The sequence below is a fragment of the Herpailurus yagouaroundi genome, unplaced genomic scaffold (assembly GCF_014898765.1).
Source record: "Herpailurus yagouaroundi ecotype Mexico unplaced genomic scaffold, PumYag 220, whole genome shotgun sequence".
NCBI lineage: Eukaryota > Metazoa > Chordata > Mammalia > Carnivora > Felidae > Herpailurus > Herpailurus yagouaroundi.
The window spans coordinates 1154103-1179193 of NW_024412451.1; the positions used below are offsets into that span (position 1 = coordinate 1154103).

The 25091-nt window shown below is 52.7% G+C and overlaps 1 protein-coding gene and 1 long non-coding RNA gene across 4 annotated transcripts in view; one reads left to right on the top strand and one right to left on the bottom strand.

Moving 5' to 3' along the window:
• Window positions 1–20516, bottom strand: SMG9 (SMG9 nonsense mediated mRNA decay factor). Of its 2 annotated transcripts, XM_040457283.1 has the most exons (14): window positions 20222–20516; window positions 17248–17403; window positions 14891–14965; window positions 14537–14801; window positions 14335–14432; window positions 12120–12232; window positions 8674–8785; window positions 6643–6738; window positions 6120–6205; window positions 3190–3296; window positions 2350–2457; window positions 2053–2181; window positions 1593–1737; window positions 1–524 (listed from the first exon to the last, which is right to left on the bottom strand). In XM_040457283.1, the coding sequence occupies exons 2-14, from the start codon at window positions 17395–17397 to the stop codon at window positions 446–448; spliced, it is 1563 nt and encodes a 520-aa protein (XP_040313217.1). In that variant the 5' UTR covers window positions 17398–17403; window positions 20222–20516; the 3' UTR covers window positions 1–445. The 2 variants fall into 2 exon arrangements, with proteins under 2 accessions (XP_040313217.1, XP_040313218.1); XM_040457284.1 differs by lacking the exon at window positions 17248–17403 and having other exon boundaries at window positions 20222–20515.
• LOC121018550 (uncharacterized) overlaps window positions 20341–25091 on the top strand; it is a 7839-nt gene continuing 3088 nt past the window's right edge. Inside the window, exons 1-2 of one of the 2 annotated variants that reach the window (XR_005785222.1) lie at window positions 20341–20451; window positions 22152–22297. This is a non-coding gene — a long non-coding RNA (uncharacterized LOC121018550). Of the gene's footprint in view, window positions 20452–22151; window positions 22418–25091 lie in introns of those variants that run through there. The other variant, XR_005785221.1, reaches the window with a different exon arrangement.

A 25091-nucleotide genomic window follows, 5' to 3' on the forward strand; every position in this document is an offset into this window, starting at 1 on the left:
ACAGGCTTGCATGACTCTTTATTCGAACCACCAGACCTGCCCCAACGAAGAGCTCCCCAGACCCTGCCGCACCTTATAGGAAAGGGCTCAGAGTCAGGGAGGAGGGACCCTGTTGCTCCTGTCCCTGCCGAGGGAGGTCAAGATGGAACCTGGGATTCTCCGTGACCAGACTACTCCCACTGCCTGTCCCTGCAGGGGACTGAGATGGGCCGCCCTGGCCCAGGTTGGGGGTGGGATCTCAGAGTTGCCCCTGAACAACACTCCGTTGAGGATGGGAGGCCTGGCCCTGGACGCCTCACGTCTCTGGGTGAGGATGTCGTGGTCCCTCGTCCATCAGACCTGCCGCCACTTTCCACCCCACAAGGGGGGTAGGACGCGTGTGCTCCCTCACCATCCGTGAGGACCCAGAGGGGGGGGTTCTCTGCATGACGTTCCTCCCTCGGCCTCAGGCCAGCAGGCGGCTGTACTCCGCCAGGGCAGAGGACTTCTTTACGCCGTCCCAGATCCGGGCAGCGTAGTGGAACCTGGGGGAGGAGGTGAGTGGTCAGCAGCCCTGGCTGTGGCCCGCCAGCCTTGCGCTGACCCGGGCCAGGTGCAAAAACAGGTCCTGCGTACGACCTGCATGACCTGACCCCGGAGGCTCCTGGACCGGGATGTGGGGAAGATGACAGTGCTGATGGGAGTGGCCCGGGTTCTGACGCCTCCCCTGGGGTGAGCAAAGCAGAAGTCGCCTGGTCTGGAATGAAGGCCTCAAGCCCCAACTTGAGGGTCAGGATTCTACCTCTATCTCCCTCCAGAGTCTTGTGGCGATCAGAAACGTCTGACAGCTGCATGACCCTCTACCCGGCTGGGCCCTGCTACAGACCGTGGGAGAGTAGAGCCCCGAGCCCCCTCGCCTGCACGGCTCACTGGCTTTGCTGCTGTGTGCGCTCCCTGCCCCTTCCGGCCACGGCCAGCCACAGAACCCCGGGGGAGCCGTGCTAGAGGCTGCACCCAGCCAAGCTCTTTCTCTCCAACTTCTGTGTCTCCTGGAAATTCGATGTTGCAGACCTGCTGCGGGCTCGAGACACAGAGGGTCACGTGGGGCTGGGGCTGGGGCTGGGGGAGGTCGGGGCTCTGTGAAAGCAGAGTGGGGAGAGCCAGGTGGCACAGGAGGAGGGAAGGTGGGGAGGCGCAGGGAGACTGCCATCCAGTGAGAGCTGGAGAATGCAGCTCCTGTGGGGACATTTCAGCGTCCCCTCCTGTGAGGCCACGCTTTTCGCACTCAGGGCCTCAGAATAAACGCTTGAGCTTGACTGGGCTCACTGGTCCTACTCCTCGCCATCAAATGGCACCTAGCTACCGGTACGTAACATCACTATGTGACAATTCCTTTCTCTGAGCCTCAATTTCCCCACTAGTAAAACCGGTGACGAGACCTACACCCTACTGGCTACTCAGGAGGACTTAAGAGACAGCATGCTGTCCAGCGTGGAAGCAGTCATCAGCATCCCAGAAAAGGGAACCGCGATGTGGAGAGATCACTGAGAACTTCCTCTAGTCTGCACCAGGGTGGGGGCCCCCACACTGACCACCCTGCCCGGAGCTCTTACCAGTTCTTCTCCGTGAGGATGGTGTGTGACAGCTGTGGCCGGGCCATGGACATCACTTGGCTCCGGAGCTTGCTCACCAGGGACTGGAAACTGGGGTGGCCACGGTACCCAGGGAGCAGGGAGAAGAGCGGGCTGGAACCGGGTCCTGGAGAGTTGAGGTGGGGAGGATCAGGGGGTGGGGGGGACACCTTTCCTCAGAGGGCCTTTCCTTTTTCCCAGGCACCCAGTATCCTGGGCTGGAATACCAGGAGTACCTCCACGTCCAGACCCGGCCCAGCTCTTCCCGTACTCCCAACATCTTGGAAACACTCTCCTAAGAAAGGGTCCAAGCACCTTAAGGACAAGCCACAAGTCTCCCCTCAGACCAGTGTGGGTCCCTATCACCCCAGGCCAGGGCAACCTGTATCTGCCACCAGACCAGGGAAGAACTGGTATCCCTGTGGACCAGACTCAACCATACCTGCCCGAGGTGGGTTTTCACTCTCTGCTTCGCTGTCCATGAAGGGCACCAGGAACAGATTGACCTCAGAGTCCAGGAAGTCAGGTGGGAGCCCAGGGAAGACGTTGCACTGTAACATGGACAGAGTACCTGCAGGAGAGAACCTATCAGCCTACAGATACTATGGTGAGGGGCAGGGGAGGTACACATATGATGGTCAAGCTAGAATCAGCAGGCCAGTCTGGACGTCTGGGCCACGGGCCAGAGCAGGAGTCAAGAGCCACTGGTCAGCCTGGGGGGTGACTCAGGGACCCTTACCCTTGTAACGCAAGTGGGAGTGAGCCATGAGCTGGTCAATCATCAGGTGCATCTGGCGAAGCTTTCGAGGACAGAAGTCCTCTCGGCGAGCTTTGTTCTGCAGGAAGACTAGAGGGGTGGGAAGAGAGATGTAGTCGCGTGAGGCGGCTGGGGCTTGGCTGTGTGGCCTTCCCCACTCGTGCCAAAGATCTGCCGTTACCCCTGGGCTCAGAGCTCTTGTAAATATTTATGTTACACGTTACTTTGCTTTAGCACCAGACCCTGTGCTGGGTGATGCAGGGGACCCAGACGTGAGATCTGGTTTCTGTCCCCAAGGAACCCCCAGTCTGATGGAAAAGACCGAAGAGGGAAACAGCCACACAATCAGGAGTAAGACAGAAAGGCACCAGGGACTTGGTGAGGCAGAGGGAGTGGGGAAGTGTCTGGGGTGTCATAAACGAAGGAGAGGTTTGCAGAAGGGCAGTGTGACAGTAGAGCAGAGCGAGCAGATGGTGTGAGGCCGCAGGGCAAGCAGGGCACCTGGGGCCACTCGGGTTACTTCAGCACTCTCTCCGCCCCCAGTCTGTGCTGGAGGCGCAGGGGACAGAGAAATGGGCTGATGTGGATCCTGTATATAAAAGGCTCCCCTTCTGATCAAGGAGCTGGACCCAGACTCAGGGTCGTGCCCTTGGTGGCCAGGTGGGAACCTTGGAGGAAGCAGCAGCTCATCTGCTGACTTGCTTCCTCCCAGGTCCCCACTTCCCCAGCGCTCCTGGTTTTCGCCCCTCCCCCGGCCCCCCGCCGCCCCCCCCCCCCCGATTCCCCCCCCCCCCCCCCCCCCGCCCCAGTCAAGTCCCTCACCCAGGTGGGGGTAGTACTCAGTGCCTTCGTCAGAGCCTGAGGAAGTGCTGGACTCGTGGCTGGGGGATGGGGTAGAGGGCTTCACCATCTCTGCTGTCTGGAGGAACCTGGGGTTCAGGGCGAGAGGTTGGTGCTCTGGCATGGGCACCCCCCTGTCCCACAGCCTGGGGAGGGGGCCCCCTTTGCGGATCTGATAAAAGCTACAGCTACACCTATTTTAGGGGATTTTAGGGAATTCAGAGACAACTCTCTCAGACACCAATCCATGGACCCGTGTCAACTGCATGCGTTTTTAAATGAGTCTATGCTATTAAAAAAATACTTCATTTTTTAAAGCATTGGTAAGATCACCACAAAACCGAGTGGAAAGTACAGGGATTCCCATGAATGTCCCGCCCCACTCCCACACATAGCCTCCCCCACTGTCAACATTCCGATGAGCCTGTGACACATTATCATCACCCAAAGGCTATGCTACACACTAGGCTTCCCTGCCGGTGTTGTCTACTCTGCGCGTTTTGACAAAAACGACATGTGCCCGCCACACAGCATCACAGCGAGCGGCGTCACTGCCCTAACAACCCTCCATGCTCTACCTATCCGCCCCTCATCTTTTTACTTGTCCCCGCAGCTCTGCCTTTTCCAGAACGTCATGGAGTTGGGATCATACACTAGCCGTTTCAAACCGGCTTCTCTCACTTCGTAATACGCACTCAAGAGTGTGTACCTTCCTCCTTTTCACGGCGTGATAACGCATTTCCAGTAACATTCCCTTGTGCGCATGTACCATAGTTTATCAATTTACCTACTGAAATATACCTTGATCACTTCCTCGTTTTGGCAATTACGAATAAAACTGCGTTATAAACATCCATGTGCAAGTTTCTGCATGTACCTAAGTTTCAGTTTATGCCATTTTAAAATAAAATTTCCAGACATGTAAATAAAATAAACCTGCTTGCTATCTGAAAGAAGGGCTCATGGGAATCCGATAAAAAGCACGGACATTCTCCTCACACGAACACACATACAAACGCGTTGTCCACAGTTTCGTGGGGTTTCCCTGCTGAGAAGCCCACCTCAGGCTCTGGATTAAAAGCAAGGTTCTGCCACGTGCCGGGCCGAGTTCATACCCCAATCAGAATGCAAACTCCACAGGGCAGTCTGGTAAATTCACACCTGTGTCCCCAGTGCCCTGAACGGGGAATGGCATCCATAAATGGTCAATACACTCCTCTCACGTGAACGAATTCAAACAGACTATGGTGATGGTAACAGCGCGGGTGTTTCAGAAATAAGACACTTAGGGGCGCCTGAGCGGCTCAGCTGATGAAATGTCTGGCTTGGGCTCAGGTCATCAGAGTTGGTGAGTTGGTGAGTTCGAGCCCCACATCGGGCTGTCAGCGCAGAGCCCACTTCAGATCCTCTGTCTCTCTGTCCCTCCCTCACTCTCACTCTCAAAAATACATTAAAAAAAAAAAAGACATTTAGATCTGGTCACAAGGGCTGGTTTTCCCAGAAAGTCATTTTTACTGTTGGCCAGACCAGACCCACAGTTCACCCCAACCCCCAGGGTTACTAACATAAACATTACATTCCCATTTACCACCGAATGCTGTAAGTTCTTTAAACTCATTTAATCCGCATAAAACAATTTGCCTATGAGGAGCTAAGGAAAAAGAGGCCACTCACCTACTAAGAGCTGGGGTTCAAATCCTGGGCTGCCTTACTTTGGAGACATCTGCTTCCCTTGGCTCAGCTCTCCCCTCCCCATGAGCTCCTGTTCCTTCCTTCTGGCTGGGCTCTGTGCCCAAGGCGGCTGGCCTCCGCACAGCTATCCCCTGGGGCCTGAGGCCAAGAGGAACCCTTACGCCTTAGGTTCTGAGCCAGTTCTGTCCAGGGGGCATTTCTAAAAGCTCCAGCTGCTTCAGGCAGGACTCTGGCCAGATCCTGACTCCTTCCCCAGATCCTGACTCCTTTCCCCCTTCCTGCCCGCCCGGGTACGGTACATGTGCCTGGAGATGGACAAGAGGGACAAGCCCGCTCCTGATTATGCTATTCATTCTACAAACGTGTATTAACCACCTTGTGCCAGGCACTGTGTGAGGCACCAGGGACTCAGACTGGGAGAGACAGTCCCTAAAGAGACCTGCAATGTCCTGTTAGGGAGTGATAAATGCAATGAAGGAAAACACAGTAGCGTAAGAGTGGGGTGGTGGTGGGGGGTGGTTCTATGTTATAAGATCGGGGAAGGCCTGAGGTGCGACGACGTGAGGGAGGGAGTCTGAGGTCTGTAGGAAGAGTGTTCTGGCTGAGGGATGCAGCACAGAGGTCCTAAGCTGCACGAGGAGTAGCCATGGGGCCACTAGGGCTTTAATCGGGGAGCGAGGGAAAGTGGTGGGAGAGAAGGTCAATGAGGAGACTAGGACTGTCCCGTGGAGGACCTTGCAGGCCATGAGAAGGACTTTGGATTTTGTTCTGAGTGATGTATAAAGCCAGTGGGGAGTCGTAAGCATGTGTATGTCTGCTAGGTGGTGGTGACCCACTCCAACTCACGTTTTATTTTATTTTTGAGAGAGAGAACCTGCATGCACCTGTGAGCATGCACGACTGGGGGAGTGGCAGAGAGAGAGAAAGAGAGAGAGCAAGAACAAGAGTGAGAAAATCCCAAGCAGGATCCACACTGTCAGCACAGAGCCCTACTCGAGGCTCCATCTCGCCAACCGCAAGATCGTGACCTGACCCCATATCAAGAGTCGGACACTGAACTGACTGAGCCACCCATGCGTCCCCAACTCAGACTTTAAAGGGGTCCCTATGGATACTGTGTGGAACGTATGAGACCCAGACAAGTGGCCGAGTCTCTGATCCCCATCTCTTGCCTTCGCTCCCTGCCCCCACCCCCCCAACCCTCCCCGCCACCTGCTCACCTGTATAAACTGAGGTCTGTGAACCAGTCTTGGACAACGATCACCACGTGGCAAACCGTGAAGAGGAAGGCCGCGATCTGGAGCGACTGAGAGAGGGCAGGAAGGGGTGACCGAGCTGGAGGTCCCCCCCTACCTAGACTGGGGTCCCTGCTCCCAGGACTTAGCTGAAGGGGCAGCAGGGTGAGAGCCTCAGAGCCGTTAAGCACCTACTGTGTGCCCAGACTCCGCTGGCACTTCCTTCACAGGCTATCCCTAAATTGGGCAAGATGGGAATGATCACTCCCATCTCACACAGGCACATAACGAGGCCTGAAGGGGGAGGGGGCAGGAAATGACTTTTCTGAGGAGCACAGCCAGGAGGTGAGCCTGACAGGACTCTCAATGCTATTCTTTCCTACAGCTCTTGGGGCACCCAGGGCTCTTTATGAAGCAGAAACGAGGTCAACCCATATCCAACTCCCCATCGTGAATCTCGAGGGGGAAGGGGGAGACCTCGCCCCTAGGTCCGGCTTGGTCCCCTCACCTGCATCTCAACGTAGGTGTGGGGCAGGTTGTACTCTGGAGGCAGCTTGCGGTCATTGTTGATAAGGTGGTCCAAGATGGAGGGGCTCAGGATGGGCTGCGGCAAGGAAGAGAGGGTGTCGGGAACGGGGGCTGGAGGCCGGGACCCTAAGTGTCACAGCCACCCAAGTTCCTCAAGTTGAAGGCCAATAACCTTGCCTCTCTCGGGGCAAAATAAGGTCAGAAACACAGGCGGTTTCTGATGAGTAAGAGCTAGTCAGCAAGAGGGGGTGAAAGAAGAATGTTTCAAAGCAGATACACTTCCCCCAGCTCCTTTATGAATTATCACCCCTCTCAAGTGCCTCGTGCTCAAAGAGAACTCTCCTAGTGCTAATAAATGTAATATTGGCTTGCATGAGTCATGTCCCTTCAAGACACTTTCCTTTTCTTAGTTGTTTCAAATGCTTTCAAAACTTTGCTAAGATAATTACTTTGGTCAAAAAACGATGTTTAGTGTGAAAATTGGTGAGGATTTGAAAACTGCATCAGTGGGTATAAAAGAATCCATGGTGAGTTCATCACCTTTTCTTAAAGGAACATTCCATTTAAAAGCCACAAGAGCGCAATCAGTTTGGTGGTCTTACTGACTTCTTGCTGCAGTGAGTGGAATTCTTTAAAGAAGACAGTTTCCCAATTGCTTGCTTTCTAAAACTCCCAATAGAGCTGCATGCTCTATTCTGTCCTGTTTTAACTTCCGTTCTGCTCCACATGGGCCTTGGACCCAGCTCATGGCAGTTCATCTCGTCTCCAGGTCCCCTAGTGGCCCCTGCACAGGGCCTGACTCACAGATCACATCTGTGGGCTTTCACTGTCCGTGCCATCCACACCTATGGTGACTAGAACTCCGCTCCATCAACATTCAGGGAGAACCACGTAGGGGCCAGGCCCTGACCAACAGAGCTCCTCCCTAAAGCGCTGCAGGCAGGTGGGGAGTGGGAGCAGTACACCGTGGGAAGAGGCTGTGATACGTCAGTGCCACGATGGAAGGCGCACACGGCACCAGTGGGGGGCTCAGAGCAGGGGAAGGCTTCTGGGAGGAGGCGATGCCCCGGCAGAGTCTTCTCGGAGGAGAAGGCATTAGCCAGGCAAAACGGCAAGGGGAGAGAGAGTGTTCTCATGCTCATGATACTGACAGCAAAGTATGAAGTACCTGCTTCATGGCAGGCGCTGCCATTAGGGCTCTACTTGTATTAACTCACCGAAGCCTCACAACAACCCTACAAGGTAGGCAATGATGTTTTTCCCACTTAAGAAAACTGAGGAACAGGCAGTTTCAGATAAAGGGTAGTTTTGGATAAAGGGAACAGGATGTGGATGGCCCAGGGTGGGAGGGGGATCAAGGCGAGGCCCTGTGGTGCGTCTGGTGGAGCTAGAGACTACACCAGAGAGGGGAGGCTGGGGTCTGAAGGAGGTGAGCCCCACGAGCCCTGAACACCACACTGAAGAATGGGGACTCTGCCTGGGGGCAAGAGAGAGGATGAGGAAAGCCGCCAGAAACACACAGGTCAGTTCTGATGATAGCGATGGGCCGGAACGCTAACTACATGCCAGGTCCTGTGCCAACCGCTCTGCCTGGACCGTTCCACTGAAGCCTTGCAATGAACCTGTCAGGCTGAGTACGATTATCATCCCCACTTATAGATGAAGAAACTGAGGTTTGAGGGGGGGGGTAAACACTTGCTTCACATCACCCAAATGGTAAGAATTAAAGGCAGAACCTGGACACACAGAGACCGGCCTCGAGGGCCCACACATTTAGCCACTACGCTAGAAGATTCTCTAGGCTACTGTGTATACGATGGATGGGAGGGGAGGGAGGCAAAATCTGAAAACGTGCTAAAGGCCAAGAAAAGACACAACTTGTCCATAAGCACCTAGCGTGCCCGTGGCTGGGCTGGGACCACATGGAATCTAAGCGGGGTTCTGGCTTAACAACATTCAGGGATGGATGTGAAGGTGGCATGAAGGAGGGCGGGCATGTGGAGGTCAGCACCTGTGTGTCCAGGAAAACAATCCGCTCTTGGGTAATAAAGAAGTCAATGCCACTGGTCTGGTTGCCCCCTCGTTCCTTCATCTCGGCACTCTGGGCCCGGAAAACGTACGCCCTGTGGAGAGAAGCGGGTGGGGTGCATTAGAGGTGCGCTTCTCAGCCTCTGATGCCTCCAGAGTGTAACCACGTAAAATGAGCATGGTTCCCTATGCTCTCAAAGCCCCCTACAAAGCCTTCCACCTGTGGCCCCTGTTGTCTGGAGAACCACATTTTATTCCACATGACTTCACCTTTACCCATAAGGAGATCTATTAACCCATCCAATGAAGTCAGTAGAGTGAGGTGTTTAAGAGTCAGGACTTTGTTGGACCGCTGGGATTCAAATCCCAGTTCTGCCTCTTCCTGGCTCTGTGGCTTTGGGCAAGTCCTTAATTTCTTTCTCCTTGGCCTCCTCATCTGTAAATGGGGATAACAGCAGTCTCAAAACTCTTAGGGCTGCTATGAGGCTAACTGCCGTAAAGCCCTTAGGAAAATGCCCGCTAGGCAGCGATACGTAATCGTTAGCTGTGAATTACCCACTGCACTTGCCACGGGCCGGGCCCCGGAGATATAGCACTGAATGCTCTCCACCCTCACAGTGAGAGGCTGGGTGGTTGTAGAACTCCGTTCCCAGTTCTTCCCCTGGGAGGAGAGTCTCCCTCGGTTCTATCTGCGTCGGACCGGGAGATGACGCCAAAGCAGGCACAGCTGAGCCTTGCCCTAGACCATGGAGCTCAACTGGGTCACATTCTGCGACCTGGACAAAGTGATTTTTCTCTTTCAATCTGTAAAATCAGGGTAATGGTATTTCTGTCTCAAAAGGTAATCCCCACCGCCCTGAGAGGCGTGTTACGCTGTCCGACACCCACTTAACAACACCGTACTGAAGGCCTCTGATGTACCAGATACCGGGATGCGACAGGGAACAAGGACCATCTCTGCTTCCAAGCAGCTCCTGCTCTAGCTTACAGATCAACAGAGATCAGTAACTGTGAGCGGCAGGAAGAAGGGGTGTGTGGCACTCAGGATGGGGATAGCTCAATTGGGAGAGCTGGGAAGGGCTGCCGTACAAGAGACAGATGCCCACACTGAGAGTGAGAGAGAGAAGAGTTTATTGAGCAACTTTAATTAAGTTAAAAGGGAGGCACAGGGGGTGGAGGATGGAAGCAAAGACTGTCCCAGGTGGACGGCAGGTGGCGTGTGTGGGGAATCAAAAGACCAGTGTGGGGAGAGGGGAAAGCGGAGAACAGGGGGACTGGGAGCAACAAGAGGGAGCACAGGCCTCTGTGGGGCCTGGTAAGGAGCTGGGGCTTTGGCCCACGAGCCTGGAGTAGCCCTGAAGACATTTAAGTAGGGAAGTGACAGGACTGGAGGTGGGTTTTGAAAGGCTCCCCTTGTGCTATGTGGTGAGCCGTAGCCTCCCTTATCCTCTCTGACCTTGGCCGCCTAGGCCTTCCCTTCTTGCTCACTCCGTGCCAGCTCCAGGGCCTTCATGCCATTCTGCACACACACCAGGCAAGCTCTGTTGCCTCAGACATAGGCTCCTGCCATTCCATCTGATTAGAAAGCTCTCCCTCCTCCCAGTCTGCTTGTGCTCAGTGTCCCTCTTTGCGAGGCCTTCCCTGACCATTCTGTTTAGGACTGTAATCCAGCACCAACCACAGCTTCCCTATAATCCCTTCCCGTTTGGGTATCACCTTCTCACATGTCAAATAACGTAGTTTGTTTGCCTTCACCCTGATTAGAATGAAGGCTCACCAGGACAAAGGTTCTTGCCAGTTCTGTTGACTGCTGCATCCCCAGTGCCCGGAACAGTGCCTGGCACGCTGTAAGCACTCAGTAGATGTTAGCTGAATTGAACTAAAGCAGGGAGATCAGTGAGGAGATTCTTGACATTCAGTAGGGGAGATGTTTGGGGCCAGGAGACAGGAATGAAGGAAGGGAGAAGCAGATGAATTCTTAACATAAAGAGGGCCTGATGGCAAGAGTTGGCACCAAAGTCCGCCACACCACGGGCTGACGTGGCTCAAAAAAATAAGCAGAGGGCACCTCGGTGGTTCAGGCAGTTAAGTGTCTGACTTCAGTTTAGGTCGTGATCTCATGGTTTGGGAGTTCGAGCCCCATGTTTGGCTCTGCACTAACAGTGTGGAGCCTGCTTTGGATTCTCTGTCTCCTTCTCTCTCTGCCCCTCCCCCACTCACATTATCTCTCAAAATAAACTAAACAATAAAAAAACACAAAAGATATGCCAGGCCAGTAGAATTCTCTCTAGCTCAGGAATCTGAACTCAAAGCCGGGGGTAGGGGAGGAGAAATTTGCTAGTTGGGGGTGGAAGCTGAGACAGAAAGAATGCTGAGAGAGCTGGAGCTGTTCCCAAGTGGAGCCAAGGTGAGCTTAAGTTACAAGTTGACAAGAGAGGAGACAGACCTGGGAGGAAGGGCAACCCCACAGCTCTGGTTCTAGTGGATGTACAGTCTCACGATAGTGGTTCTTAACCTGCTCTGGGTCTCCATCGGACCCTCTAAAATCTGGGGGAAACTACAGACCCATTTCCTAGAAGGAAAGCCTAACTGCAGATAGATGTAAAATCCCTCATATACTGTTAGGAGGAGGTTCATGGACCCCCTGATATCCATCCACGCAATGCAAGATAGTATCACCTGCTTTATGGAAAAAAAAACCAAAAACCAAACCCCTACATTTTCTAGACAATCCCTTTCTCATTCTCCAGTTTGAGTCTTCCTTAATCAGACCGGTTATGTCTCTCCTCCCTAGTCCCTGCCTTTCTCCACTTCCTTCCCTGCCCTCAGTTCTGGTCCCTAGTTCCTAAGCTCTCTCTTTCCCCAGATCCTCTCCTGTGACTTCATACTTTTATTTTCACAATCATCCCCATCCTTACTCAAGAATGCAGGACCGAGGCTGGTCTAGAACCCATGCCCTACATTCGAGTCTCTTTCCCTGTTCTATTTACCAGGTCTTAGCAACCAGTATCCTATGAGCATTTGCTCTGTGTCAGGTTCTTGTTAACTTTGCCTTCCTGATCTTATCCTCCAAAAACCCACTTTACACATGACGAGGTGAGATACTGGGAAGTGAAGTGACATTCCCAAGGTCAACTAGCTGGTGAATGGCAGGGCTGAGACTGGAGTCAACCTAAATCCAAAGCCGGGCTCTGTACCATTCCCTGGGGCGAGGCAGGAAGGGAGGGAGAAACAGCACTGGTTATCTTGGAGCCACACAAAGATTTAGTCCAGGCCCTAATCACCCTAATCTGACAAAGACATTGAGGCCAAGGGAGGTGAAACATTTTCCCAAAGTCCTTTGGTAATACCACTTGCAATACCCAGGCCCACCCTTCCCTGTCCTCCAGGTAGGTGTCCACCTCCCTCCTGGTCTTCCACACCCCTTACCTCTGGTCCTCCTCAGGAGTGTTCGCTGACAACAATGACATGACCATGGACTTGCCTGTCCCCTGAAGGCCCAGGACACCAACCACCAACACATCGGTCTGATCCAACAGGTACTGTGGGAAGATGAAGGAATGTGAGCCTCGTAAATCTGTCAGCTGCTGGAGTGGGAGTGAGACTGGGGTGGGGTGGGGGGGCAGAGACTGGCCCGCCTGCCTTGTCGGATGTGGAAGCAAAACTTTGACGCCTCCGATCCCCTCAGTTGGGCAAAGGGCCCCTGTACGTATGCGGTGGCACAGAGAGGAACATTTGTGAGGGCTCCCAAGTGGAGAAGAGCCTGGCATGGTCAAGAAGCTAATGGAAAGTCAGTGCCGCTGGAACACAGCGGGCAAAAAGGGAAACCTGACTTTGGGGAAGAGTAGAAGAAAGGCACAGGAATGAAGAACAGGTGGAAGGACAGGATGTGGTATCCGAGGGCTACTGCGGCAGACTCCTGGAGGACTTTCGGCTTCTGGCAAGTCAGGAAAACACGCAGCAGCATGCAAAAGGGACAAGAGTGAGGAAGGGGAGGTCAGTCTGTCCTGGATCCTGTCTGGGATTTAAGAGTCCTCAGACCTTCACCTCTGGGCCACGAGCTCTGATGCCTTTCACCACTAGGGGGTGCGAGAGACACGCTTTAAAAAAAAAAGAGAGCCGTCCTCAACAGGCTCCTTAAAAAATCAATCCTTTTTTTTTAAAAAAGGAAGCCAATCTTGGCTCTAACCCTAGACACATTAAAGCAGAAAGAACACCTAGCGCTAGCCCTGTTCAATAAGCTGGATACTGACCACATGTGGCCATTTAAATTTAAGTTCATTAAAATTAGGGGCGCCTGGGTGGCGCAGTCGGTTGAGCGTCCGACTTCAGCCAGGTCACGATCTCGCGGTCCGTGAGTTCGAGCCCCGCGTCAGGCTCTGGGCTGATGGCTCGGAGCCTGGAGCCTGTTTCCGATTCTGTGTCTCCCTCTCTCTCTGCCCCTCCCCCGTTCATGCTCTGTCTCTCTCTGTCCCAAAAATAAATAAAAATGTAGAAAAAAAAAATTAAAAAAAAAAAAATAAATTTAAGTTCATTAAAATTAGGGGCGCCTGGGTGGCTCAGTTGGTTAAGTGTCCAACTCTGCCTCAGGTTATGATCTTGTGGTCCGTTGAGCTCGAGCCCCATGTCGGGCTCTGCGCTGACAGCTCAGAACCTGGAGCCTGCTTTACATTCTGTGTCTCCCTCTCTCTGCCCTTCCCCATTCTCGTGCTTTGTCTCTCTCAAAAATAAACATTAAAGCAAAATTTTTTAAGTTCATTAAAATGAAACAAAACTAAAACTTCAGTTCCTCAGTTATATTAGCCACATATGGGGATATGTGGATAAGTGCTCAATAGCCACTTATAAGGATAGTGGCTACCATACGAGATAGTGTAAATACAGAACACTGTCACCACTGCAGGGCGTTCTAATCTGACAGTGAAGGGTAGGCCTGGACACTGGCTTTTGTTTTGTTTTAAGGCCCTCCAGTTGATATCAGTAGGACAGCGGACATAGAAAGGAAGGAGGCCGGGTAAAATACAGACCCGGCATGCTGTCCTAGTAAGTCCAAGCTGTTGGAGAAGGAGAAGGGACACATCTGGGAGAATCTGGGCAGCAACGTGATGTGACGGGTCTAGGGGGAAAAAGCAGCAGGAGAGGAGAAATGAAGCCCGAGAGTCTGGAGGTAGGCATGCCAGTCCAGGGATGTGAGGTCTGAACTACAGCAGGGGCCACTGAGATGGAAAAGGGAGCCTCTGGGAGTGACATTCAAACCAGTTAACACTGGTACTGCATGGGTTGTTTCGATCAATCAGGAGGGGAACTGGAGCAGGGTCTAGGAGGCTGACCTGAGGGGGCAGGAGATGGTAAAGGAGGTCCCAGGGCATCTGGGTGGTAGTGGGAGTCCCTCTTTGCCAACTGGTATCACGGTTATTCAGTATTTTAACAACCAGCACAGCCCATGTCCTGCAAGCCACTGCAACTCAGCCCTGGCTAGGTGAGAACTTTCAGATTCCTTCTCTCTCATTGCTGCAATTGCCTGAAAGTTGTCTAGTCCAGTATCACCTGCCAAGAGGGTGGCGGTGGGGAGGTGGGGTGGAGGCAGTGAGACGTGGGACCTGGGGAAGCTCAAGCAGGGAGACCCATGCTCCCCACTCAGTACCTCAATGGCGCTGTCACACCAATTCATCTGGTCATCTACCAACTTGATGCTGTGCTTCATGCGTTCTGGGGGCAGTAGTTTGGCCTGGCCCACGACAGCTGGAGACAGGAGAAAGCAGGAGATGGGATGTGGTGAGGGTCTGTGTGAGGGCGGTCCAGCTCCTAACCGTCCTCAACAGGCTCCCGCCCAGGCCCCAACTCACGGTCCATGGCTGCGGGTGCGGCAGTGCCCATGCCTCGGTTCTGGATCTGGTACACAGGCTGCGTGGGTCTCTGTCCCTCCTTCTCTCCCTTGGGCGGTGCGGGGGCTGCAGGGGGTGCTGGGGCAGCGCCCTCGGGGGTGGAGGTGGTTGTCGCAGCCGCAGGCCCTTTCCCCTCTTCCCGTGGTTTCATGAGGACGATAGGCTTCTCGAGAGGGGCTGGGGCAGGTGGGGCAGCCGGGGCTGTTGGGGGTGGTGGCTGCTTAGACTATGGGAGTGAGAAGGTTCCGGTCAGCAGGAGAGATCTTTGCCCTAACTGCTCCCAGCCTCCCCTTCAGAAGATCCTTCCCTGCTCACCCGCTCTGCTGGAGGTTTCGAGAGGATGATGGGGGTTTTCTGCATGACCGCCGTGCTGGTCTCTTCGCTGCCATCCTGTGGTGAGGGAGGGCAGTTACTCGGGCATGGCTCCCTCGCCTCTCAGAGACACTCCCCAGGGCCTTTGGGTGCCAGGTACAATTCTAAATGCCTTCACATATTAATTCCATCAGCAACCCCGTGAGATAGACACTATCATCCCCATTTTACAAATGAAGATACTGAGGTTAACTGGCTTGCCCAAGGTCACGTGGCCAACAAAGAATGGAGCCAGGCTTTGAACCCTGGCAGCCTGGCTCCACAACTGCATTCTGCCTCTGCCAGAAGACAAGCCCAGGTGGAAGGAGCTAGGACCCTGGAGCTAGCCCTGGGTTCAAACTCGGCCCTGCCTTTTGCTGGCTGTGTGAACTTGGCTAAGGCCTAGCTTCAGCCTGTTTCCTCATCTGGCCGGCAGGGATAGGAGTTTCTTCACAGGACTACTACAGGCTGAGCGTAGCTGGAACTTGAAAACTGTCCATGTGGCGTTTGACGCATGGCAGGCGCTCACTATCTGACAGCTGCTATCCCGAGAGCCCTGCTACCCTGATCGTTCCTCATCACTCCTCAGCTCCACTCACACTTGCCAGTAGCCAGGGGGCTGATCCCACACCTTGCCTTCATGTTTATTTTGACTCACCCCCAGTCTGCTCAAGAAAGGGGAGAGATCGGCCTTTGAGCCTTGTTCTTTTGAGCCTTGTTCCCCGAGGAACCTCAGGAGAGCCATGACCCTTCAGTGGGTCTATTTCTTCACCATACACTGGGGATACTTACTTCAATTCTGCTCACTTCACTGGCCTATGGTGAAGAACAAACAAAGGGCATGAAAGTATTTGGGAAGAAGAGCTGTGACAGAACCACAGGAGAGGCTGCGGGCTTTCAGAAGGCCAGGGAGGGAGATGGGGAGAAGGTCCGGGGAGGAGAGGATGATACCTGGGACGAGGCTGTGAGGACAGAGGACAGGAGATGTATTCAGGAGGCACAACGTACAGGGTGACTGACGTGGGGAAGGGGGTGTCCAGGATGAGGCCCAGTGGGCTGTCATGGATACTAGGAAAAATGGGAGGAAGATGCCGAGGTCGGCAGGGGACATGGAGGACGTGAGGAGTCCACTGGCCACTTAGGAGGCTGCCAGGGATCAGCGGCAAAGTCAGAGGCAAAGACAAGAGGCTTCGGAGAGGCTGATCCAGGACTAAAGCTGAAAGTGCATGATGATGGCGACATTGTCCCGGGTACGTGTGGCAGGAAGAAAGAGACCCTGTGTTCTCACTTATGCTGTAACCCAAGGAAAGGAATAAGAGCCGAGCTCACTGTGAAATCGATTATTATTCATGTCTACCATTTTATGGCTCAGAAAACAGTTCCAACTGTTACTTTCTTCTTCCCCCCAGAGCTCTCGCAGAGGTGGGTAGGGCCCTAGAGAAAGGACACGAGCAGGGGGCAGGTTCTGACAGCGAGTCACCTCAGCACAGGAGAGAAGACAAGGCAGGCCCGGGGCCCACGCTGAGGCTCCTGGTTTCCAGTCCAGGATACTATGGCCGGCAGACCAGTGCTGTGCTCGGGCTCAGCTGGATTTGGGTTTGGGTTCTGGCCCCAAAGCTCACTGATTTTGTGACTCTGGGTTAAGTCCTTTCTCCCCTGAGACTCACTCTCTTCATTAGTGAAAATCAGATCTGTCCTAGGTTCTACTTCATGGGGTAGCTAGAAGAGTGCAGAAAGACCCAAAAGACGTTAAAGCACCTTGCACGTGCACGCTGCTCAACACCTAGGAACAGCTGTGGTTATTATAGGGCTCTTTGAAACATGAGTTTATGGCGCCTCTCAGCTCAAACCCTCCAGTGCCAATTTCATTCAACAAAATCCAAAGTCCTTTCTCAGGCCTATCAGGTCCTACGTGATCTGGCCTGAGTTACCTCTCCGAAATCATCTTCTATTACCTTCCCTTCTTCTCTGACCACTGCAGCCACACTGGCTTCCTGGCTACTCCTTGAATACACCAGATATAGGGCTCAGGGCCTTCCCATTTGCTGATCTGTCTAGAATGCTCTTCACTCAGATTTTGTCATGGTGTATTCCCTCACCTCCTTCAGGTCTCTGCTCCAAACCCACCCCTTCAGGGAGGCCCTCTCTGTCCACTTCATCTAGGACAGACCCCTTTGCCACTCTCTACTCTTACTTCGTAAGGCTTTTGTTCACAGATTGATCCCCAGCATCTAGATTAGTGCCTGGCACATGGCAGGTGCTTAAAAACATTTGTGGAACGAGTGGATATGTGGATGCTGCCCTTGGGCCCACTCACTCACCCGTCTCTCTCTCTCCCATGGGGCAATGTAGTCCCTCTCCCGACCACCAGGCCCGGAGAGGTTCTGGGGGCCACCGGGGCCAGGCTCTTTCCAGCGTCGCCGCCTCTCTATCCCATAGAGACCAGGCTGACTATGGCCAGACTCAGACATGGTTGCCTACAGAGAGAGAGAGAGAGAGACTCAGAGAGAGAGACAGAGAGAGAGAGAGAGAGGGAGAGAGTGGTGCATTTCAGAGTGAGGACAGACTCTTTTCAATCTATTTGGTTCACTCTGGACTGTAAGAAGGCACTTCCTTTCAAGAGAGCTCTGTGGCTGTGGTAGTGACTGCTAGCTGGCTCTCAAGATCTGTTCTCTTCTTCCAAAAAAAATAAAATAAAACCCTCAGTTCTGAGCTGGGCACATGGCTGTCCAGAACACACCTCTCAGCACCATTTGCAGTTAGGTGGCCATGGGACTAAGTTCTTTCTGGCCAATGGTATGACACCAGAAGTGTGTTCTAGCAGCTTTCAGAAACTTTCCTTCACAGATGCTGGCACATGCCTTTTGCCCTTTCCTCCTCCTGGCTGGGAGGAATATGGTGTGCAGGCTGGAGCTCAAGCAGCCACCCTGGACTGGAAGGAACGAACGAGGGAAGACTGGCGTGGCAGAAAAAAAATCGGCGGTCTCCTGTTCACCCGGCATTATTTCCTTCTAGATGCAGTTGGAAACAGCTACACTTCTCTTACTTGTAGCCAAAACTACTCCCAACTATTAGTCACTTGGCCTCAACCTGTATCTCATAGGGGGGAGGGGGTCACATAAAAATGGGACCTATTCTTTCCCAAACTGTGGCAAAGCATTTCCTTACAAATCAGTAACATGATCCTCAGTGCGACAACTACTGCTTTGATTACCTAATACTGGCATGTGTGGGGGTGGGGCTCCTGCACTCAAGGCCCTATCTTATCTGGTGTCCCTCTACATCTCAGTCTGTCTACCTTAGGTTTCTGATGGCCCGCCATCCCTCACACTCCCAAGTCTCCCCCCGTGGTTAATCTAAGATGTTATAAAATGAACTGCCACCTATATGGTCTACTCCCTACCATTTAACTCGCTTTATAGGTCCCTCTAGGGACTTTCCCCAGCTGTTTACACTTCATTCCAGAGAAATCTCTGAATACTTAACAGTCTGTTTGCAGGAGAGGCCATTTCCTTTATAGCTCAGAGGTCAAGTTGGCAAACTGTAGGCTACGGACCAAATCAGGGCTGCCTTCTGTGTTTGTAAATGAAGTTATAGGAATACAGCCACCTCCATCAACTTAAAAGTTGTCTATGGCTGCCTTCTTGATCCAATGGCAGAGTTGAGTGGTTGAGACAGAGACAGTAAGACCTGGAGGATCTCAAACAATTCCTCTCTGTCCCTTTACAGAAAAAGTTTGCTGATCCTTGCTTAGCTCTTAAGTGCCTATGAAATCATTTTTTTAAAAAATTTTTAGGTAAGCTCTGTGCCCAATATGGGGCTCGAACTCACAACCCCAAGATCGAGAGTGGCACTCTCCACCAACGGAGACAGCCAGGTGCCCCCACCTGTGAAATGGTTCTATGAATCCCCCACCTCCTACCCAAGTACACAGTCACAGATCCCTGTGAGAGATTCGCTCTCCAGAACAGCAGTATCTGTTAACAGGATGTAGGAGTAGGGGCTTGTCCAGCGCCTCTCCCATTGCTACAAGTGACCTCTTCTCCCCCACCCCCCCACCCCGTCACAAACCCAGCTGAAGACTGCCTTCTGAGACAGGAGGGCAGGGCCTGTTTACACATGCTCATGGAAAATGATCCACTCAGCACTTAAGTGACTGTTTACAGTCTCTGGCAGAGATTCCCCTCAGAAACTGGGAATCCTCCCTTCCTTGCAGTTAAGGGTCACTTTGCACATTAGTCTCGAGACAGGGCCCCCCCCCCCCGTGCTTCAGTGTCTCTTTTCATTCCTCCACAGGGACTCTGCCCCAGCACTCCAGTCCGTTTACACACCAAGAGAAGCCCCTTCTCATGCAGCAAGTGTCCGTTTGCATGTTTTTTTTTTTTTCTGGAAACTTCCACAGTATTTGGGTCTACTGAACAGCTCTATGGGGGAGCTCCCCAGAATGAGTCCACCTACATACAGTTTGGGAACCCCCCCCCCATGTTTCCAGGCTCCTCTGGGGAGTCTCCCAAAATGTATAAAGCCAGTCTATTTGTGTTTATTTACAGGGCTCTTACAGTGACCTCCCAGATGTTAAGAATCTAACTAGGCATTCTTTGGGGGAGTTTCCTCAGTGCTTAAGCATCTCTTCATATGCCCCCTTTGGGGACTCTTCCAGAACCTAAGTGTCTATTTGCAAACTCTGAGGGAAGACTTCTCTAATTCCCAACTCTGTATTTACACACCACCCCCCCCCCAAGAACTTGAGAGTCTATTTACACTATTTTTTTAAGGACTCTCTAACACTTGTAAATATACATTTACAAGTTTGTATATGGGGCATCCCCTAAAACCAATGAGTCTCTATTACTCAGGTAACATCCCCAATAATTAGACACCTGCTTACAAGCCTCCTATGGGGAACCCTACAATTTAGGTTTCTATTTACATAGGATTCGGAGGACCTCCCGGGCATACAGGGTCTGTCTGTAGACCCTCTGCGAGCGTGTTCCCAAGACTCCTCTTTACACTCTGTCGTTAGGACGTTTGCAATACTTGACGGCCAGTTCTAAAGGCCCTATTAGGCCCTCCCAGAACTGAAGTTCCTATCTACACCTTATTTATCTCCTCCCCACCCCGCGCCCGCCAACCGGTATTTTAAGGGTCGCCCTTGAATGCCTGGTCTGTTACGCACACCTGCCGGACGTCGGAGCAACCGTTTAACGGTAGACAAGGGGGCGGGGCCCCGAAACGCGCCCAGCGCCCCGCCCCCTGCCGGTGCACGAGCCTCGCGCGGGCTTGCGGGCCCCTTACCTAAGGCGGCTGCTGATTGGCTCTTGGGGCGCAGCGCTACGCGCGCTTTCCGTGACGGGGCTGGTGGGGGGAGGTTCCACTACAAGCCACGGGCCTGTAAATGGCGTCTAGGGGACGAGGAGCGTTGGGGAGAGAGAGAGAGAAAGCAGGCACCGGTCACTCCGGAACCGGTCTAGGCACCCCGGAAGCGGCACCCAAAGAACGCCGGCCCGAAAGAGGAAGAGGAGAAGGTAGCACGGGGTGGAGCGGAGATCGGGACCCGTGGGGGTGCTGGCCTTGCGCATGCGCCGAGGGCTGGGCGCACCAGAACGGAGCGTCAGAGCCGGGCTGAGCATGCGTATTGATGGAGGTGGTTGGGTTTAGCACGCATGCGGATGACGGAGGGGAGGAGGGCGGACGCTACGGTTCCGCCTTAGTGTGCGCGCGCTGCTTTGAGGCCCATGTGGGAGTGTAGCGAGGAGGGAGAGAGGGCGGCTCCGGAGATGGCAGGTTCGAGTCCCGCCTCTTCAGTGGCGTTGGCGGGATTCGGTGGGGTGGGGTGGGGCGTCGCGGCAGGGAGGAATTTCAGGGTCCTGGGCCGAGTAAGTGCTGAGAGCACGGGAATGAATTAGACCTAGTGTGTGCGCTGGAAGACATAACGCTCTGTGGAGGGAGACAACTAGAGGAAATCACTGAAGGAGAGGGCCCAGGTCCGGTTTGACCTTGAAGGGCGGGAAAGGGTACTCCAGGCGGAGGGAAAGGTCCAGACTGTTTTGGACTCAGAATTACCTCTGGGTGGGAGGTGAGGCCGCAGAGACGGGCTGGTCGGATCCTTCTGAAGGCCTGGGAGACGGAGACTGGTGGGATAGGATTGTTCAGTCTCTCTCTCGCCCGCCGCGGTGGGGGAGGAACCCAGGGATAGGGGTCGAAAATTCAAGAAGCCAGTGGCGCAGCCTTGTGCGCACCAGAGTGGGGGGGGGAGGGGGGGAAATGCCCGACCCGAGGAGAGCGCATGCGCGCAGCGGTTTAGCTAGAGCCCGCGGTTACCACTGGGAGGGAAATAACTCCGGGGAGGGAGAAGGGGCGTGTGTACAAACGTACATTCATATGTATATCGGTCAGTGGGGGAATTTACCATTTTTCATTTGCAATATTACTAAAAAAATTTTTTGTAATTTATAACTGAACAGGGGATACATGTACTTTCTGACAAAATTCAGGCAGCCACTAGGGTACACAAAGTCTACTCTGGTTCTCATATTCCATTCCTGAAGCACCGGCTCCCAGTTTCCTTCTGGAATGACTGTTTAAGCAAAGCACTGAAGATAAGAGCTTGAGCCTGGGTTCACATAAATGGCAGCTGACGTTGGCCACGTTCCTCAACCCTCTCTACCCCCGTTTCTAAAATGGAGATTGGCGGCACCTTATAATGTTCCTGGCAGAGTTAAATGGATGAACGTACCCAGAATAGTGCTTGGTGCGTAGTAGCACTATGTGTTGTCATTATTTTGTGCTGCGCTCAGCACCCCCCCCCCCCCCCCAAGCCTCATCCCTGCTGCCATTTCCTCAGTACCCGTGCCAGGTGGAACTGTTTCAACAGACTGCCACAGGCGCAGTGAAAACACCGGTCCACAGACTAAGTTGAGAGTCCTGTTGATGGATTCTCCAAAGGCTGTGAGTGTTAAGCAGAGACACGCATGATAGACCATGCCTCTTTGTGTCTGTCCGTGTTCCTGTTTAGCGGCTTCATCTCCGGTCATACCCATTTTTCTCAACTAAAATTTTCAATCCCAGGTCACCCTCCATGCCAGTTTTTACAACTCTGAGCAACCATCAGGTGGAAATGACTTTAAAAGGGGAAAGAAGGGGCCTGGCACTGACACTGGACCCACTGTGTACCAGGCTGTTTTATATATGTCACCATAACTTTTCCCCTTTCTCCATTTAACAGATGCAGAAAATAACAGTCTGAAAGAGAACGTCCTTACTGAAGTCCCCTAGCCAGGAAGCAGCAGGGCCTGGATTGAAACGCAAGCCTGTCTCACCCTAGAGCAAACCCACATTTTTTTCCCCTGGCGGCGGGCAGCCTGCCTGGTGGTGAGTCAGTGGTGCAGACAAGCACCCAGAAACCTGCCTTTTCTCCTTAGTGGCATGATTGTGTGGATGTGCCATGCCCTAACCATTTCCGTATTGATAAACATTTAGGCTGTTACTGAACTTTGGCTCTTACAAGCATTTGCTGCGGTTACTAACCTTGTACATCTGATTGCATGTGTGTGATAGGATTATCAGTGATATCTTGTTTGAAGTGGAACTGCAGGGTCAAAGGGTCCACGCTTGGGAATGTTGAGAGCCATGGCCACTTGATGTATTCATTTCTCCGTTGACTTCGGTGTTCATTGTATTCGTTCATATGTTGACTGAATTCTGGAACTCTACTCAGCTGCCAGGCATGGCTGTAGGCTGGAGATCCTACAGGGAAATAGGCCAGAGCACTTGGCCTCTAGGAGCAGATATTCCAGTGAAGCAGATGATGTCAGGTAAAAGATGAGTGGAAGGATAAGTCAGGATAAGGAAATTTTGAGTAACAGAGGTCAGAGGTGGTCAGGGAAGGCTCTCTGAGGAGATGACATTTGAGCAGAGGCCTGAACAAAGTTAAGGAACTGAAGTGTATGAAGATGCTGAAAAGCCGTGGAAAGACCTGAGGAAGAAGCGGAGTGGAGCTGGTGTTCGAAGATTGTCAAGGTGACCGGAGTGGCTGGAGCAGAGCGAGGGGAAGAGAGAAAGCATTATTTAGGAATGAAGCTATCGAGAGGGGCCAGGTTACATAGGGTCTTGTAGGCCACGCGAAGGGCTTTGGAAGTTACTTGCCGGGTGTAACAGGAAGCCGTTGGAGAGCTGTGAGCAAGGCCCAGCATGTTGAGGTGTGTGTTTTATAAACATCCCTATGGTGAACACCCTGAATTAATGACTGTGGTTGCTTGTGGGGGTGAAGGTTCTAGACAGATACGGAACAGAGCTGTGAGGACGAGTGTTGAAGACTTCTGCTTTTTTGAGCAATGTGACTGTTGTCTGTGCACAGAAAAGTTAAAGTATTAAAGCAGCGCCAGTTGCTGTGAAGAGAATGGCCTGCAGCTGGGCAGGCGTGGACATAGGTGATGAGGAAGCCCGTGTCCCTGCCTGGATGGGAGATGATGGTGACTCAGAAAGAGGGTTGTGTGAGAGGAACCATGAATCAGGGATGACTTAAAAGTTATCCTAGGGGCGCCTGGGTGGCTCAGTCGGTTAAGCGGCCGACTTCGGCTCAGGTCATGATCTCGCGGTCCGTGAGTTCAAGCCCCGCGTCAGGCTCTGTGCTTACAGCTCGGATCCTGGAGCCTGTTTCAGATTCTGTGTCTCCCTCTCTCTCACCCTCCCCTGTTTATGCTCTGTCTCTCTCTGTCTCAAAAATAAATAAACGTTAAAAAAAAAATTTATTAAAAAAAAGTTATCCTAAAGGTTTTGGGCTTGACCAACTGGATGAAGGGTGATGCTTTTTCACGAAGATGTGGAGGAGTCCTCTTCGTGGGAAATCGACAAGCTTTGAACCTGCTGACTCTGAGATGCTCGCTGGACATCGAGTAAGGGGCGGCAGTTAGGAGAGAAGCCAGGGTTGTAGACTGAAAATTTTTTCCTGACTTTTCATTGTGAAATTTTATTTTATTTATTTTCAATTTTTTAAAATGTTTTATTATTTGAGAGAGAGAGAGAGAAAGAGAGTGAGTGGGGGGAGTGGGCAGAGAGAGAGGGAGACACAGAAACTGGAGGAGGCTCCGAGCTGTCAGCACAGAGCCTGACTCTGTGGGGCTCAAACTCATGAACCACGAGATCTGACCTGAGCGGAAGTCAAACGCTTAACTGCCTGAGTCACCCAGGTGTCCCTCGGGCGTTTTTAAGGTGGGAGAAACTATGGCAGGTTTGTTTGCCATCAGGAGTGCTAGAGGGAAAATGGACGTGGAGACTTAGGAACCTGTCCTCAAGCAGGTAATGGGGGTGGTGCTGACAGTGTACAGGGGAGAGACGGATTGGCCTTGAATCAAAGAGGGGCCAGCTCTTCCTGGTAAAAGAAAGTCATACCATCTGACATTCCCTCTGGATTGTGAAAACCGCTCTTGTTCCTTCTGTGTTGGCAGTTACTGTGCACAGCATAAAACTCCAGCAAGGTCTTTGGACTGCAGTCTGGTATTGATGTAAATGGTAGGGCTTCCTTTACGAACCATAATGAAGAACTGGACAGATGGTCGTGATGTTTGTTCTAAGTGGCTGGGGCCAGAGGGAGAGGACGGTGGTGGGCAGTTACAGCAAGGGATGCTGGGGAAGGATGGGGAGCCCCCTGGCAGGAGCAGCTGTGACACTGCGATTTATAATAATCTATGTGGTCTTTGCTCCTTTTCTGGCTCGTAGCACCTAAAACCCTTGGAATTTTGTGCGGTGAGAGCAGAGGTGTCTTTTGTTATGTTAACGAGGTGGCTTTTGGAAAACACCTAGGTAACCTAAAGCTGGGGGCTTGTTGCCAGGGCCCCAACCTTGTAGAGGTTGAAATAGCCGATCTGACCCTTGGCCTTCTGGAAAGGGAGAAGGGGTGGTTGGAGCTTGAATCAATCGCCAGTGGCCAATGATTTAACCAGTACTGACTTTGTAATGAAGCCTCCATCAAAACCCAAAAGGACCAAAAAAACCCCCCAAAAAAACCCAAAAACCAAAACCCAAAAGGACAGGGTTGAGAGAACTTCCAGGTTTTATGGCATGTGAAGATTTGGGGAGAGTGGGGCTCCTGGAGAAGGCATGGTAGCTCCCACCCTTCCCCATACCTTGCCTGTGTGTCTCATCCATCTTCCTGTTCCTGAGTTTT

Bases quoted from the DNA above. Each gene is read 5' to 3' on its own strand.
- SMG9 (XM_040457283.1), bottom strand. From the start codon at position 17,397: ATGTCTGAGTCTGGCCATAGTCAGCCTGGTCTCTATGGGATAGAGAGG. The intron at 8,786-12,119 runs GTAAGGGGTGTG...TTCTCTCCACAG, and splicing joins ACTCCTGAGGAGGACCAGAG to GGCGTACGTTTTCCGGGCCC. The intron at 1,738-2,052 runs GTATGGTTGAGT...TCAACTCTCCAG, and splicing joins TGAAAACCCACCTCGGGCAG to GACCCGGTTCCAGCCCGCTC.